The sequence below is a fragment of the Eretmochelys imbricata genome, chromosome 6 (genome assembly GCF_965152235.1).
Source record: "Eretmochelys imbricata isolate rEreImb1 chromosome 6, rEreImb1.hap1, whole genome shotgun sequence".
NCBI classification, from domain to species: Eukaryota; Metazoa; Chordata; order Testudines; family Cheloniidae; genus Eretmochelys; species Eretmochelys imbricata.
In genome coordinates this window covers 117,627,983-117,645,406 of record NC_135577.1, presented here as the reverse complement: position 1 = coordinate 117,645,406, position 17,424 = coordinate 117,627,983, and the positions used below count along the sequence as shown (strand labels likewise).

General features: G+C 42.7%; 2 protein-coding genes across 2 annotated transcripts in view; both read left to right on the top strand.

Annotated features, from left to right (window-relative positions):
* The window catches only part of MTHFD1 (methylenetetrahydrofolate dehydrogenase, cyclohydrolase and formyltetrahydrofolate synthetase 1), a 68,564-nt gene extending 59,561 nt beyond the window's left edge, over window positions 1–9,003 (top strand). The window contains exons 27-28 of the mRNA XM_077819483.1: window positions 7,647–7,755; window positions 7,947–9,003. Of these exons, the coding sequence (XP_077675609.1) occupies window positions 7,647–7,736 (90 nt within the window). The 3' untranslated portion in view covers window positions 7,737–7,755; window positions 7,947–9,003. The remainder of the gene's footprint in view (window positions 1–7,646; window positions 7,756–7,946) is intronic.
* Window positions 9,004–14,522: 5,519 nt separating this feature from the next.
* AKAP5 (A-kinase anchoring protein 5) lies at window positions 14,523–16,395 on the top strand. The gene has a single exon (XM_077820014.1). It carries the CDS (start codon window positions 14,523–14,525, stop codon window positions 15,984–15,986), a length of 1,464 nt encoding a protein of 487 aa, XP_077676140.1. The 3' UTR covers window positions 15,987–16,395.
* The last annotated feature ends 1,029 nt before the right edge of the window (window positions 16,396–17,424 follow it).

Here is a 17,424-nt window from a genome sequence, read left to right as displayed (position 1 = left end):
ACCCCTCATTTCCTCCAGATCATTCCAATATCCAGCAACAACATAAAATGTGGCAGATTAACTGACCTTACATATGGTCCCTGAGGCCTGGTCTACACCAATGCTGTAAGTCAATTTAATTTACACTAGGTAAGTTACATAGTTGAAGTTGACATAGCTTAGATCGACTTACAGCAGTGTCTACACCACACTATGTTGATGGGAGAGTGCCTTATCGTGTCTTCACCAGACCCACTAAATCGATGCTGCTGCATCGATTGCAGTGACACCAATTTATAGTGAAATTAGCCAAGTCCCACACCTAGTCCTATCCAGTGCCAATTTTTTCATGAGCCAGAGCAAAATGGGGGAGCCATGCAACATGCCGTGAGGCTAACAAACCCTGGAGTGCAGATCTGGAGAGGAAGTGAGTTCCCAGGGTCCGAACAGAGAATTCCCTGCTAGCTGTCCCATTTTACATTGGAAGGGCTTTGAGTAATTAATCTGTCCGGCACAGCACCTGCACCAGTCACTCCTTCTCCGTAATATTGCAGAGTAATTTAGTCTGTTTAGAAGTAGCACTCAATGTGCACAATACAGTCAGTGATGCAATTGGATATTTATTACTTTCCTTGTTATGTGATTGAAGGAATGTTAATTACAGCAAAGACTCCCAGAATAACATTGGCCTTGGACAAGCTACTTAACTTCCCTGAGCATCCCTGTCTGCAGAATGGGGATAATACTTAGTTCACAAGGGTGTTCTGTGGCTTGGAGTTTCTAACTGTGAAGTGCCTTGAAATTCTGTAGCTAAAGGCTCTGTACAGCTGCAGAGAATTAGTTAAACTACTTGAATGCATCAGACTCAAGGTAAGCTCCTCCTCCTGCTTTGCCGCAAACAGTTGATTGTTGCTGCTGATACTAAGACGTAAACCAAATGGGGAGCATAAGGCAATGAGGAAGCAAGCTCTATTTGCCAAATAAAGGACAAAAATCAATTGGGAAAGTTCATAACTGTTTCACTGAAAGGGGAAGGTCCGAGTGCTACAGGAAAGTCAATAGCATTTCAACTCTCCAATTTAAGGAAGCAATATATTTAATAGGAAGATGCACATTTCAACTGCCCCTTACTGTAAAGTCAGTTATCAGATATAAATAGGAAAATACATGGGGTAGGACTAAAGAGTCTTTAACATCTTCACCTAATTTTGAACTGCTGGTGTTTTTTAATTTAAAAACTTGAGTCTTGTATTGCCAGAAGCTGGGAGTGGATATCAAGAGATGGATCATTGGACAACAGAGGGTTGGATCATTCAGTGATTGCCTGTTCTGGTCATTCCCTCTGAAGCACCTGGCATTGGCCACTGTCATAAGACAGGATTCTGGGCTAGCTGGATCGTTGGTCTGACCCAGTCTGGCCATTCCTATGTTCTTACCTGTAGCCAACAGCAGCTTGCTTGCTGTAGCCCTAAAACCATATGAATTTAAAAGAAGAAAAAAGTGCATGGGCTCACTGGGTTGATTTGTCAGGGTGGAATATCACTGACCAAGTAGTACTGTTTGTGCAAGTATCAGTAAGAATATTAATGCAGTTTCATCTCCAGAGACCTGAGCTCAAACCTAGTCTGGGTCAGAAGTGAAATGAATTTGGATTTAGCTGACATTTGTCCACATTGTAAAACCACAGTATAATTTGGCAAGAGTCCATTCACTCTGATTAGTAGAGACCAGAATAGCAAGGGTGAGGAAGGTCAGGATGAAAGTGTGTTACTTCAGTTGCAGAGGGAGACTTGGGTTGTGCCCGCCAGCACTCTGCCAAATTTTAGGTGCTATTCTCATTCTCGAGTACTAGAATCCCCCTTTCAGATGTAACGCTAGTGCTCTTAGACTTGACTTTAATATAGTTGAAATGATGAGTAGTGCTTTAGATCTGTGGGGTTGAATCTTAATCAGTTCACTGTAACTAGATTTGTTGTGTTTGAGGAAATCTTAAAAAATTAAATTAATTTTTAACACCAAGTAGAAGAGTAAACAGTCAGTCATGACGAGCAAGAAATTGCCTGCCTCCCTAAACAGCTGAATGTTTCTTTTAAATCCATGCTTTAAAAAAAACAAAACAAAAAATATATATTTAACTAGAAACAAACAGTCCCTGAAGTTCAAGAAAAAAAACAAAAAAACCTGGAAAATGAGTTTAAGTATCCTGAAAGAGCAATATTGTTACCATTGCTCAGACCGTCCGTGCTTAGTCGTTAATTAAAATTCACTGAATTCTTCATGGCTCAGGCACGCTCAACAATTTGGTTCCTAGAGCATCTTGAAGATTATTGATCTCCAGTGGCCTAGTCGCGACTTACAGACGCGGAAACAGTGTTGGTGCCATGTGAACAAAGTTAAACCACAGGCATTATGTTTAGTTTTCTCAAACTTGAGCTGCATCTAATCCATTAAACTAGGTTCAGTCACTGCCTCCAAATTGGTTGGTTTGTTTGAAGAAAAAAAAAAAAGACAGCAATAAAAACCACACAAAAGTGGGGAAGTGACATCAGCTGGAGATGACCAGGGTGGGAACAGGATCCAGTGACGAATGTGATGGGATCACCACCCTAAATGGCTGGTGTAATCAACGCAGAGTGAAAGGGAGCTACAGACAATCATGTCCAAGGAAATAACATCAGCAATAAAGGAGTGCCTGAAAATCTGGAGGGGAGGAATCTAGTCCTGTTTGGGCAGACGCTGGTAGAAGACCTATTAAATGTTGTTTCTCTGAGTGGATAGGGCATGGAGAGTGTTATCCCTTCTTGCTGCAAGTGGTAACTGTCCAAAATCTCAATGCTGGGTTCATTGATTGAACAAGAAGAACATGGCAGTGTAAATATTTCTAGATTACCTGTGATGAAGGAATTAGTCATGTCTCATTTAAATAATCTGTCCTCTTTAAAAAGAGCATATGTGTTTGGATACAGTGAAAGATAAATTGAGCCCTTTCCCATCATTAGTTACATTCATTGCAAACAACACAGAATTTAATCCAATGACTTTTGGAGAGTTTGAAATGTAGATGAACCATGGGGTATGTATCTTAGATCAGATGTATGAGAGAGGGATGTTTTCAGAAATTAAAACCAAATAGAACTGGTTTGTTCTCCCATGGTGTCAGTTCTGCAAAATCAGTCTTGCTTTCCAAATGTCTAAAGTATTTTTTTGGCGCAAGACATTAACTCTAATAGACACAATAACATCAGGATTAATAGGAGATTTATGATTATGGCCCTGACCCTGCAACCAGATCAGTCTTGTGTAAGTATCCACCAAGCCATTTGACTTTAGAGGGGCATGATTGCAGGATCCAGCTCTGGGGAATGCAGAATTCAGGCTGTTGTCTAAGCCCATTAGGGTGTCTCTACCCTACAATAAAAACCCAGAGCTGGCCTGTGTCAGCTGATGTGGGCTCAAGGGGTTGGTATAGAGGTTCGGGACCCTCCCACCTTGCAGGATCCTAGAGCTGAGGTTCCAGCCTGAACCCAAATGTCTACACCGCAATTAAACAGCTCCTAAGTGTCAAATTGCAGTGTAGGCATACCATTAGATTAATGGACCCCAGACTGTGTGGTGCAGTCCCCCAGGAAGGCTGTTTAGCTCTGCTCTGCCCCCAACTCTGCTCCAACCCCAGCTCCTGGCCGTGACTCCATTCCTGGCTCAGGCTCTGCTCCCGGCCACAGACCCACCCCCAGCTGCAGCCCTGGCCTCAGCTTCTGGTTCCCAGCCCAGCTGTGACTCCGGCCCCAACTGTGGCCCCTCTCCTGGCCCCGGCTCTTAACCGCGGCTTGCAGGCTGCGGGGGGGGGCCATGGACAGAGGTAAGGAGGGGTCATGAGGTAAAAAGTTTGGAAACCACTGCCTTAGATGATGATATGCTGGGCCAGATAAGTACTTAGAAATGGGTGAAATTTTCAGAAGAACCTAAGGAACTTAGGAGCCAAAGTCCCATTGACTTTCAGTGAGACATTGGCTTCTGAGAGCCTAGGTCACTTTTGAAAACAGGTTACTAAGTGCTTTTGAAAATTTTTAGCCTGTAATATGTAATAGGTGCTTGATTGTTGGGCCTTTTTTTGTTTGCTTGCTTGCTTGCTTGCTTGCTTGTTTGTTTGTTAATCCTGTGGGTGGATTCAGTGCCTCTCCATGCGTAACTAAGCAATGATAATCACTCTGCATTCTTCAGCTTTTCAGTGCCTACATTAAGGAAAACACCCCACACTCTCATTTACATCTAGTTTTGAGAACAGCAGAATGACAATAAAAATATATGAATAATTAACATTCATAGAGACGATCATTCTCTTAATGTACTGTGTAACGATGCAAAGTGACTTAAAAGGCACTGAATTTTGTGGTAAAATCAGGCTAGTGTGTCCTTTTTTAAAAAAAACTTGGATTTGTAAATTTTTCGGTAAGACACTGCTGATGCCTAACATTCTTTGTGTATCATTTTAGAAGGTGAATTTAGTTTTGTAAGAAGCTGAGTAATAGACAAAGAGATCTGACATACAGTAACCTTTTGCTCTAGAAGAGGTCTTTTTAGGAGATAGCAAACAATTGTCATGCTGAAAGTTAGCTACAGTATTTACTTGAATTCTAGAGCATCAAGGAGTGAATTATTTTAGGCCCTGATGCTGCACCTGCCTGTGCCTATGTGAAGCCCCACTGACTTCCAGGTGAATAGAGGGGTTCATGTAGGTACAGTCAGTTGCAGGATCGGGGACCCACTGTTTTCCCCTGCCACACTTGTAACCTTCTTAAAACATCCTTTTAGTGTTTTCGTTTATTGTATTAAAGAAGAAGCTGCTCTTTTAACGTCCTCTTAAACCAGGACACAGGTTTGAAAGGAAAGTTTAATCTTCTTGTAAATCTCCTGGTGTCAAGTCAGCACTCACCCTTTTTTATGCTCTTCCCAAGGAAGAAACAGAGCAATTAATGTCTCTCTCACACACACACATTCACTCACTCACTCTCTCTCTCTCTCTCCTCCCCGCCCCCACCCCATTAATTCAGAGCCATCTTTTCATCCAGCCTGCCTGCAAAGTACAATGTACGTGGACAAGTGTGTGGTATCATTTAAAGCCAATGAGATCTATGACATTAGGAAGCACAGATTAGAAATAATTGCAGCTGGTATCCTGCATGCTTTCCCATCTTTCTGTGCTGATCCATGTGATGGAGAAAATGGTTTGCTATGGAGATGTACAGGTTTTGCAGTTCTGTTGTGTTCAGGGTACAGTGTAATTTATTTTTTAATACTGTGATTAACTTTATGCTCAACAATTTTCTGTTTTTCCTTTACAAGAGGTGTTTACTTGAGATTACAAGCTTATCAATCAAAGACAACTGTATCAATGTGATATACCTAGACATTTGTAAAGTGTTTTACTTAGTACTGCGTGACATTTTGATTTAAAAAAATAACACTATGCAATATCAGTAAAGCACACATTAAATGGAATAAGAATGGGGTGACTGATCAATCTCGAAAAGCAGCCATCAATGAGGAATCCTTCTCAAATGGGGGTGTTTCTAATGGGTTCCCATAGGGATGAGTTCTAGGTCCAACACTGTTCAACATTTGAATCAGTGATCTGGAAGTAAGTATAAAATCACTGCTGATAATTTGCAGATGACACAAATAGTGGCAAAAAAGTAAATAATGGTGAGGACAGGCAGTCATACAGAGTGGTCTATATCACTTGGTAACCTTGGCTCATTTTAAACAGAATGGTTTAATACGGCCAAGTGAAATGTAATACGTAGAGAAACAAGGAATGCAGGCCATACCTACAGCATGGAGGGCTGTATCCTAGAAAGCAGGGGCTCTCTGGAAAGGATTTATGGGCCGTAGTGGCCAAACAACTCAATGTTAACTCCCAGGGCAGTGCTGTGGCAAAACGACCAAATGCTATCTTTGAATGTATAAAAGGAGGAGGAGTGAGTATAAGTCGGGAGGTGATTTACCTCTGTATGTGGCATTGGTGTGACTGATACTGGAATAGTACGTACAGTTCTGATAATTCTTAAAAAAGATTGGAGACGGTGTAAAGAAGAGCCACAAAAATTACTTGAGGGCTGGAGAAAACACCAAACAGAGAAAGATTTAAACAGCTAAGTCTGTTTGGTTTAGCAAAAATGAGATTGAGCAGTAACATGATTACAGTGCACAAGTACTTTGGTACTCAGTTTTTAATTCCCATGAAAGAGCTCTTTAACCTAGCAGAGTATGGTGTAATAAGAACCAATGATTGAGTCTGTCTGTCTTTGGCAGCCAAATTAAAAAGGAGGCACAGATTTTGAATAGTGATGACTATTAACCACTACCAAAGGGAGTGGTGGATTCTCCATCTCTTGAGGTGTCTAAGTCAAGACAGGCTGCCTTTCTGGATGATACACTTTAGTCAAACGCAAGTTATTGGGCTCAGAACAGGGGTAACTGGGTGAGGTTCTACAGCTGTCAGGTACAGGAAGTCAGGTTAGATGATCTAATGGCCCCTTCTGGCCTTAAACTCTATGGATTTGTGAATGTTGGCGCTTGACAACTGACAAGCGATGGCATTGGCTTGCATAGACAGGTGTAGTGCAAGCTTCTGCACTCTGGCCAGTGCACCACTGTCCTGACTTAAAACAGCTCTCAGAACTTCCATACAGTTTAATGTGACTGGCTGTTCCATCCAGTGGAAATGAGTTGCCCCTCCCCTCCTCAGTGCAAGCCCAGCTTCTGTCTTAAAATCCATCTCTTTTCCAAGTCAGTACTGGGCATGTAGGTAATGCCTTCAATCCTTGGCTCTCAGAGCACTTCTGACATTTTATTATGTGTATCTACACTGTGAGCTAAAGGTGTAACTTCCAGCTTGAGGAGACATCACCATGCTAGCGTGATCAGAGCTAGTGTGCTAAAAATAGAATGTAGCCACAGCAGTGAGAGAGGCTAGCCGTGCTGAGTACGTCTTGGACAGGTATGTGCTCACGGTGACTAGCCCCTCACACCATCACGCTGTACAGGCGAGTCTCATCTTACACGCATTTAACATGTGCAAATTCAGCTTTGCGCAGTCGGCAAAAACAAAAAAAAAAGAAAAATAACAGTTTAAATACTGTACCTGTAGTGCGGGCGATTCTGCCCGCCATTGCACTCAATGTAATTTTGACTGTACGCGATTTTCGCTTTACGCGCTGCCTGCGGAATGTAACCCCAGCGTAAGATGAGACTTGCCTGTACTCTATTTTTTTAGCTCGCTTGCTCCATCAGAGCTAGTGCAGCTGTGTCACCTCAAGCTAGAATTTACACATCCAGCTCGACATGCAGACATACATGAACGCCTCACAACGCTTCTGTGAGGTATTGAGATCCCCACCCCATCTTACTAACAGGGAAACCATGGTACAGTTATTCCCTTGTCCAGCAAAGCTTAATTAAAGCATATGAGTAGTTCCATTGAAATCAGTGGAACTATGCACATGCTTAAATTTCAGCACATGCTTAAGTGCTTTGCCAAATCTTGAGCTAAATCATTTGTACAAAGTCACACTTGAGTCAATGGAAGAGCCAGAAACAGAACCAAGCCCTCATAACTCCCAATCCCAGGCTCTCTCCACTAATACACTTTTCCTTCTGTCTGCTAGATGAGTACTATGCCAGGACTTCCTACTCGGCCCTGTTTCTATGATATTGACTTGGATCCAGTCTCAGAACAGGTGAATGGGCTATTCTGAAAAGAAATGTTAACCAAAGGTAAGTCTCTTACTTAGGCTAGAAGCCTTGCAAATCTTTGGGTTGAGTTAAGGGATTTACTCACATCTAACTATGAAGCCATATGTTTCCAATGGCATTTGGTTGTAATTCCTCCTAAAAGTTGCCTTTGATATGCTAGATATATAGATATACATATATATTAGTAATTAAGTTTTCATTTTTCTTTCTAGCTACCTGAAGCTTACTTGATGAGTAATGCAAACTCAGTTATCCCCGGATTTAAGACAAAATAAGATATGGCTGAGAAAATGAAATACATGAAGTGACTGGGAGAAAGGAGCATTTGGAAACGAATGAAATGCATGCATTTATTTTTTTAATCGGAATAAATTTTAAAATATTTTATTTCAGGCTAACTTTTAGTTCAGTGAGCATAAGAACTTGTAAATCTTATACACTGATGTTTTTCAATGATATTGCCTTCATAGAATCATAGAATATCAGAGTTGGAAGGGACCTCAGGAGGTCATTGCTTTTGCCCTTCATAATTGCAGATGGAGCAAAATACAAAACTTGTTTTTAATACCCTCTTTCTAGCTCTGTGATTTTTACTTATTAAAATATAACAATAAAATTGCAGTTTCTCAATTGGTACAGTGTTTACAACAGCCCAGGGCTTAATTGATTGTTTTTAAATGTGTTTTAGAGCACAGATACACCTTATCCCTTAAAGTCTGAGCACTGTATCTTCCTATTGCACTTAACTCTATAATCTATTGCTAGCATTAAAAGAGAAAATGTGCCATCAGACTGCACAAATTCAATGAAAAGTAGGTAGTAGGGAAGAATCCCTTTGCTTCTGTTCCTACCCTAAAGTTTCTGACCATTAGTTTCTGCTTTGAATTTTTCTTGTGGGCACCTGCACTCTATCCAGTCTTAAGAAAGCCCTACAATCTGTGTTTCTGTTGTTACCTACTAAATTGTTAATGGCAGTGGAGCATATAGACTTTTGCCTTTTTGGAGACTGGATCACCATGCTGTGGCTGGGTACGGGAAGCTGTTCCATACGTGGTTTTCAATAGATGGCTGATGAGCGAGGATGAGATTTGTAAATGATGTAACAACTTTTGTTGAAATCCCTTTTGGTGAGAAAAGACAGCCCTAGCACTGAATGAAATGGTCTGTAACAAGGTTTGTCACAATAGGCCAAAAAATCACTTCATAATGTGAAAATGTAGTTACTGCCAGACTTCTAATTAACACCAATAAATTGCTAAAATCCTTCAAGAGTTCCCTGGGTTTTAAGATATGCATGGAGATTAATGAAGTAGAAGTTATTTTTATGATGAATTCCGGGATCGTACATGGCAGCAGTCCCAGTATTGACAAGTAAAAGTGATTATTGCAGTAATACTGTTGAGCCTGCAGTGCACCACTGTATAAATTTAATCCAGTTTCCTTTCTGGGGTACTGCATATCATCTGTAGGAAAATAAATTACCTGAATTATTCAGTGGGTTTGGATGTACTCTGACTGTAAAAGATCTGAAGTGAGACCACCCGTTCTTTGTGTCAGTTGGCTAAAATAACTTGCCTATGCAAGCAGCTAAATATTTTTGGATAATTCTTTCCACATAAAACTGCAAGGCCCATATGCTTGTGTTAGATCTGGACCTAGCATATGTTAAAAAATTGCTCTGACTGGAAGAAAAGTTGATGTAGGTGTATGCACCAACCAGTACATGAGCTTATCTGTAATACACATACACTATATATAGTAAGCTAGCAAGGAGAATAATTATGTAACAATTACATGGCTGTCACAAGAGTGAAGTTAGAGTAACTTAAGTTGTCATAAAATCCCTAGATGCATTTAAATTTTCCTTTATATAATATCATTCCAAGGAGAACTACTAATCTTCAGGACATAAACCAGACCACTTGCATGGGGTCAGGAAGGATTTTCTCCCCATATTTAATAGTGCATGTGGCTAGGCACCCTAGGAGCTTCTTCATCTAAGGCATCCTGGACAGGCCACTTCTGGAGCCAGGATGCCAGAATAGACAGAGCTAAAGGCTAACTAACTTGTGTCAGCTTCTACATTTAATACTTGTTTCATCTCATGGCTGCACTTCTTATGGCATCTCCCTCTTGCAGTCTTCCATTCTACTAACTTTATCTTGTTCCTTTCAGCCTGTCTTGTCTTTCCTCTCCTAGCCCCCACCTACCCTTCCAGTTCTTTTGTACAACCTTGCTTTAAAAACTAAACACTGGCTTTGTCCCTCTTGGGCAAGGACTGGCTGAAAGCAAACCTGATGAGAGTGTCATTAATCTCGTGACGGATCATAGAGGCATTCATTCTCCATAGAGCATCTGTGGATCTGAAGCTAAACAAGGAGGAGTCCTTGTGGCACCTTAGAGACTAACAAACTTCGCGGTTGGTGTTGCTGTCCTGCCAAGGCTGTGCACGGCGCGGTGCAGCCCAGGGGCGCTTCCCCCGCCCCCGGGGGCAGGGGGAGCCGTCCCCGCGGTCCGGGAGAGCTGCGGCTCTGGCCGAGCAGGTGCGACAGGCTGGGCGCGAGGGGCGAGCCGGGCTCCGGCGGGGGCAGGTTGCGCAGGCAGGTGCCTGCCGGGCCGGAGGTCCTGGGCGCTGCGGGGCTTGGCGGGGGCGCCGCACGGTGCGTCTCCAGACAGCCGCCGCAGCGCTCGTCCACCCGCAGCGGCCCCTTTGCTTCTCCCGCCGCCGCCACGCCCTGGCCGCAGCCCCCGTGCGCGCTGGCTCTGCGCCTCCCCGCCGGGCCGCTGGCGCGCGGGAGCCGGGGGCGTGGCTCGAGCGGGGCGCGTCCCCTGCCCCGGGGCGGGCGAGCCGGGCTCCCGGCCCCCGCGCGGCGGCTGGGCGAGTCCCCGCGGCGGCACTGGCAGCGGCAGCAGCAGCAGCAGCAGCGGGCGGAGCGGGCTGCGGGCGCCTCTCTCCGGCGGGCCGTGGGCGCCAGGTGAGAGCGGGCGTGGGCTGGGGCGGGTCCGCTGGCCTGCGTGGGTCAGGGAGCCGCCCGGCACCGTGCCCCTTGCACGCCACGTGGGCGGAGCGGGGCAGCGTCAGCCCGAGCTGCGGGCGGGGGGCCCTGGGGCTGGAGCGGGTTTTGCCGTGGGGCTGCGGGGAGCAAAGCTGGACGGCGCTGGGCTGTGTTCGTGCAGCGCCCCCGGCTCAGCGCGGAGCCGCCTGCCGCTGTGCAGAGGGGGTTGCTCTGTGCTCCGCGTCCAGGGAGCTGGCTAGTCCTGAGCACGGGGAGGGGACAGCGCTGGCCGCCGGGGAGCTGAGGGGCGGCCGCCGGGGAGCTGAGGGGCAGCCGCCCTCCTCAGACCTTTGCAGCCCTCCCTTGGTCTGGAGGAGTTGTGAGCCTCCCTGGAGCACCCGGGGAGGGTGGGGGATGTGCCGCTAGGGGAGGGAGAGGGTGAGAGCGCCTCGCGGGGCACATCGCTTCCCGGCTCAGCTCCCTGCCAAGCCTGAAGGCAACAGGCACAAAGGGAGAAGACTGAAAATGAGGCAAGCCGGAGAAGATTCACTGGGGCTCAGCTCCTCTGCTGCCGAGCCAGCCCTGTTGCGCTTCAGACCCCGGCTCCGGATGATGGAACTGTTCACACGGAAAATCAGAGGGAGAATGTTTCTTCTCTCCTCCCCCCCCCCCCCGCCCCATCTATTTCTTTGCCTCTGGCTTCATTTTTCATTACGGTGGCTGGCACACGAAGGAGACAGGTGACTTGTGTTGCGGCAGCCTCTCTTCCTTTCCACAAGGGAGCTGATAGATCTCTTTACAGGCAAAAGTTTTCAATCTCTGTCATTTCCTGCTTGCCCTATGTAGCGGATTATTACTAATGGATCTCTTGCATTAGTGTGCTGGAATCTAGGCTTTTCGTTATCAATCGCTCCCTAGAAAGACTTTCCCTGTCTGTGTATGGCAGGGTAACACATCACAGTTGATGCAAGCTTTGGCTGAAGATTTGGTGAGTACCATAGCATCATAAAGACAAAGGCCAACGTTTTCAAACACTGGGCTGAAAGTTAGAGAAATAAATCCATATTTAGGATTCTGAAATAGATGACATGATTTTCAGAGGTGCTGAGCACCCACAACAGCTATTAGTCACAATGGGAGCTGGGAGTGTTCAGCACCTTTGAAAGTCAGCCCACCTGGTTAGTTGTCTGAATAATGATGTAGGAGCTGAACTTTTAGCAACACTGTTGAAAATTTTGGCCATAGCATCAGTCTTATGTAAGGTGAACCTATTTGTTGGGAAAAAGTGTTTGCAAACTACCAGAAATGTTTCCATTTCCATTGCAAATACTATAGCTTAAGAAACCTCCAGAGATTTGGAGACCATATAAAGAAACCTGCATTAAATCAAAGGTGTTTATATTGTGGGTGCCTGGGTCTGTTGGCTGGCATGGATATCCTAAGGCTTTTTCTGTAATTTGAACATTTCTATTTCCTTTATTTTCTGTTTTAAAAAAAATTAACTGAGAAAGATTCATTCAGAACAGGGGTTATTGATTAAGGCTTCAATTCAGTAAGGTACTAAGCACATTGTAATTCTCATTCTGTGCAGTTTCAGACTCCACTAGCCTGAAGATTGCTAATAATCAGCATCCATTTTTTCTGCCATTTAAGAAATAAATTGCCAGGCACATGGAGTGTACAAGAGGTGAAAGCACTGAGATGTAATGCTTACTGTGTCATTTGATCTAGAATTGCACAATGATGTGAGCAATGTCATGAAGTGATCCCAGGGCATCCTGCTTTAAAAAATAAAAAAAGAGAATGAGACTGGAGAAGAAACCTAATCGTCTCTTGGCTGTTTTCTTCAGACAGATACATTTCCTTGTCTTTCCAGCCAGAAATACAGTAATGTTGATGCAGGGGGAAACTAATGATGATTAAGGAATGCTGGTCTGGGTCTCCTTTCCAAAATCAGTGTTTGTGTCAGTTACAGATTCCATATTCTGGATTGCAGATAGTCTCCATAGCACATGTGGTCTCAAGAGTAAGGTTTAGGGGAAAGCAAAGATTGACAAATAATTGTGGCAAAACATTATTTTTTGCCCATATACAAATTGATTGCATGTCAGTGACTTGATTCATAATAAAATAAAATATCGGTGCATTGCTTTGCTTGTATTTTTATATGTTGCATCCCTAAGCCACAGCAAATAATGTTAGATAAGTTTCAGAGTAACAGCTGTGTTAGTCTGTATTCGCAAAAAGAAAAGGAGTACTTGTGGCACCTTAGAGACTAACCAATTTATTTGAGCATAAGCTTTCGTGAGCTACAGCTCACTTCATCGGATGCATACTAGATAAGTAAATTATTGCATTTAGAAGTTTAGTTTTTTAAAACATACGTACAATAGTGTTTTTTAAAAAGTAGGACAAAAAAGAAAATATTTTTCAAAAAAGAATTTCCCAGAGTTATCCAAGGAGAGAGGATCCCATGTACTCACTGAGAAGTATGTCAGTGTGGTATAATGTGTATTTGTATCTTTATATTCAGGAATGTTCGGAAGGGTTACATACATTTTATGATGAACATGTGTTCTGTGAAAGTGGGGTTGCCATGGAACACTTGCACACACTGTAAATAAACCAAACTGTATGAAGGAAGCTTCTCTTTTGTAACTCTCAAACCCTCCATTTTATATTTTATGGAGCTGCATATGATCATCTTATGCATTAAGAATAAAAACATCTGATATCTCAATTCAGAATTTCCCTTGGGGGAATTATGAGTGTGTATGGGTCAGTAGGGGAAAGTGTTTCTCATGGGAAAAACGTTTTCCTAACAAGTGAAATATAAAAATAAACTTCCCTTTCTACCCACATAAAAATTCATATATATGCAAGATTCGTGTGGTAGTTCTCCTGTGTAACTAGAGTGGCACTCTTGAAACCCCATTTTGCCTTCATATATTGAAACACAGCTCCCATTGATTACAAGGGTGTATTTGAGCATAGAATAGCGCGTGCGCACACGTATATCAGGACACAGAGCACGGAATTTAGAAATTGAAAAATTACCCAGTTCTTATAAACACAAATTGTATATCCATTTTTATGACGTTTTTCATCATTTGTTTGTTTTGTTGCAGATACATATGAAGCAATTCGAGAGATGAAAGCCTATGCCATATTTTTCAACATAAATGGCAAACCTTGCAATATGAATTGAAAGCAAATGAAATGCAAAGAAGGAAAGAGGAAAAACAGCTGACCCTATCACTGGAGGCAAAATAAGGCCGCTTGGTGTATTTTTTCTTTTTTTTTTTTTAATATCACTTCAATACAATTGCTCAAAGAATGTGAAATAATGAACATATTAGCAAGTAGTAGTTGTTGATTGATGCCCATCATAAAATGAAAACGGTCAATTCTTGATCTGATTTAACATCCATTTAAAAAAAGTCCAACTGTTGCTGAAATAATATCCTCGTATCAAGTAGTGTTTCAGGTTGGCCATCCCAGAGATGAAAGTGAGCCTATTTGATAAACTGCAGTAAAGTGTGTGATAATCTATCCAGTCTTCTTTCTCTCAGGACAGGTAAGAAAAAAAATCATAGTGGAAATATAAATGTAGTGTAACAAGTCCATCAGAACATTTCTTTGCACAACACCTCGTCAGTTCACAAAAGTAATTTCATGTTTTTTGGATGAAATTTCAAAGAACTGCACTCTGAGCTTACCTGCAATTAATTTATCTGATGGGTTAATAGAAAAGAAAAATATATGAAGAAATTAGAAGGCAGGACCACAAATATGGAGAAGGCAGCTAAAGAAATTCAAATGGAAAACACAGCACAATCAGAAAATCCTAGTGCAGCAAAACTGTGCTCTTCAACTGAAGAACAGGCAGAAAAACTCACAATGTTTTGTTTTAAGAAAAGAAAGAAGCCATGTAAGAAGGCATTGGAGATGAAAGGTGTCTGTGAAGAAGACTCTGTAACCTTGAAACATACAAGCCAATCCATCAGTGCAGCCCCTGGAGAAGGGGAAGTTTCCAACCAATCTCAGTCATCAAGGGGAACCTGGACAACTATAAAACGTCTAGTGACACCTAAGAGAAGGTCAAAATCTTCAAGGAAGCAGACACACTCTGATTCTCAAGTGCAACTGGAGATAAATGCTGAGGATCCTGGCTTGCAAAGTTTTCCAAAGAATCAGGTTAGTTCTGGGCTTAAAATTCCCTGTATACGGTTCTCAAGAGGCAAGAAAAAACCCAGCCATTCTGAAATAACAGAAGAATCAGATTGCAGTGTTAAAGCAAATGAACTGATGGGCATTTTGAATAAAGCTAACAGTGAACCAGAGAATTTGGCAATAACAGTCAAATCTAGCATGGATCAATCCTTCAGCCAAGCATCTGAAAAAAGTGACAGGAACTCACTTAATTCCACTGGGAAGAATGCGCTTTTGGTAGAGTCCAGACCAGACATTGATCAACACACACAGTGCGTCGTTCAGTCTGAAATAGCAAATTCAGAGGCAGTTGCTATAATGCTCCAGGAAGAGCTACACCAGAAGAGCCTACATGAAACTCCTGAACATACACTTGTAGCAAACCAGCGAGTTGATCTCAATACCACCCTTAGCGCTAATGTTTCTAAGGACCTGCCAGATAGAGTAGCTGAAGCCACAGAGGTACAAGAAATAAATAACATCCATGACACAGGGCTTGAATGTAGAGAGTCTGGAAGGAACATAAATGCTAGTGAAGACTGTAAATCGAGAGAGAGAATAATGAGTTTCAATCAATCGGCATTTAAAGATGATGCAGTAAGTGTGCAGAGCTGTTTAAATGAACAATTGAAATTAGAAGAAAACAAGGATGCCAGTGGAGTGAGCATTGTGATTACAATTACTGAAGCAGATGATGAGCCTGATGAAGAGGAGTCGAACCAGGACTGCAAACTGTCCTCAATTTCATGTGAACATAAGCAAAAGGTGAATAAAAAAATAAGTGGGAACCTCAATTTCAGTAAACTTTCTAATCGCAAAGAGGCCGTAGTAGCAGGCAGTGGCCCCAGGAGGGAGGCTAAAGTCGGTTCTCCTGCTCAGTCACCCAATGGTCTTAGTGATCAGGAACACGGAACTTCAGAACAGTATGAATTGCTTCTGATAGAAACTGCTGCTTCCCTTGTTAAGGCAGCGATTCAGTCATCTGTAGAACAGCTGGTTAATGAAATGGCTTTGGACCATAGTAAACATAACAGTGTTCTGTAATGACAAGAATGCCCCAAAATATAGTCTGACTCAGCAGCAATTTAAAATTGTTTAGCACCAAGATGAAAGGCTAGAAAGTCTTAACTCCTTAGGTATTTGCGGTCTGTGTGTAGTGTATTTCTGCATGCTGGATAGGCCATTGTGTATATGTAAAATGGATCCAAGAATAAGGACTCAGTCCTGCAAAGTGTTGACAGGCTCATGAGATTGGGCTTTAAAACATTGTGATTGTTGATAGCTGTGGAAAAGGTAAGTTGTTTTAGTGGCTGTATTTCAATTTGTCTCTTTCGCAGTTTGGGGGCTCTATTATGTCACTATATATTTTAGATTTTTTCCTATTGTTTATATTTTATTTATTATGGGTTGCTGAGAACTCTCAACTATATTGGGCCTGTACTCAGCGTAATCAGTTGGAGTTTTGCCATTGATTTCAGTGCCGACAAGATGGGGCCCATTGACTTCAGTGCAAGTTGAGCATGTTCAGAACCTTGCAGGATTGGGTCAGTGTCTCAGGATGCTCTTTTAAAAAATACTACAATCTCAACTGACATGTCAATGCTATTATTGTATAAAGTGAGGCAGGTATATAGAGTGCATCATGTAATTTAGCCTGTTCCACTGCCCAGAATGTCTTGCGCGTCTCAGATGCGTTGCAGTCATGCACTCTGACCCACGGGCATGGGGTTGCCAAAAAATGGTGCCATTGAAATCAATGGTAAAACTTCCAGTTACATCAGTAGTGCAGGTTTGGGCCTAAGTGAGCAAGTTACTGATACTCTCTTCTGATGCCTTCCTTTGTTTTTATAATGTTGGAGTGCTCAGGCCTGCCCATTGCTTTAGCACATTTTTACTATGTAGTATGTAATATAAATAGGAGTGAGCTGCTAGTGCACTAGTGGTACAGTATTGCCTCAGGGTTAAAATAGTTCCTGCAGTTGCAATGGTCTCCAATCAGTCTGTTTGAACTTGAGCATTTTTTGTTTAATTACTGCTAATGCCCTTGACTGCAGCCAGCATTTGTTTTAATAAGTCTTAGGGTTCCCCCCAGCTTCATAGCTCTTCCGAACTTGGGCAAACAAATCCATCCCATCTGTGTGTAACTGCATTATGCCACTTAATTTCTCCTTGCAGTTTCATTTGAATACACTATCATTGGCATTGTATTCTGAACTATAAAATCATGACTGGTATAGAGAAAGTAGACAAGGAAGTGTTGTTTACTCCTTCTCATAACACGAGAACTAGGGGTCACCAAATGAAATTAATAGGCAGCAGGTTTAAAACAAATAAAAGGAAATATTTCTTCACACAACAACCTGTGGAGCTCCTTGCCAGAGGATGTTGTGAAGGCCAAGACCATAACTGTTCAAAAAAGAACTGGATAAATTCATGGAGGATAGGTCCCTCAACGGCTATTAGCCAGGATGGGCAGGAATGG

Excerpts from the sequence above, each read along its gene's own strand:
- AKAP5 (XM_077820014.1), top strand. The coding sequence starts at position 14,523 with ATGGAGAAGGCAGCTAAAGAAATTCAAATGGAAAACACAGCACAATCA.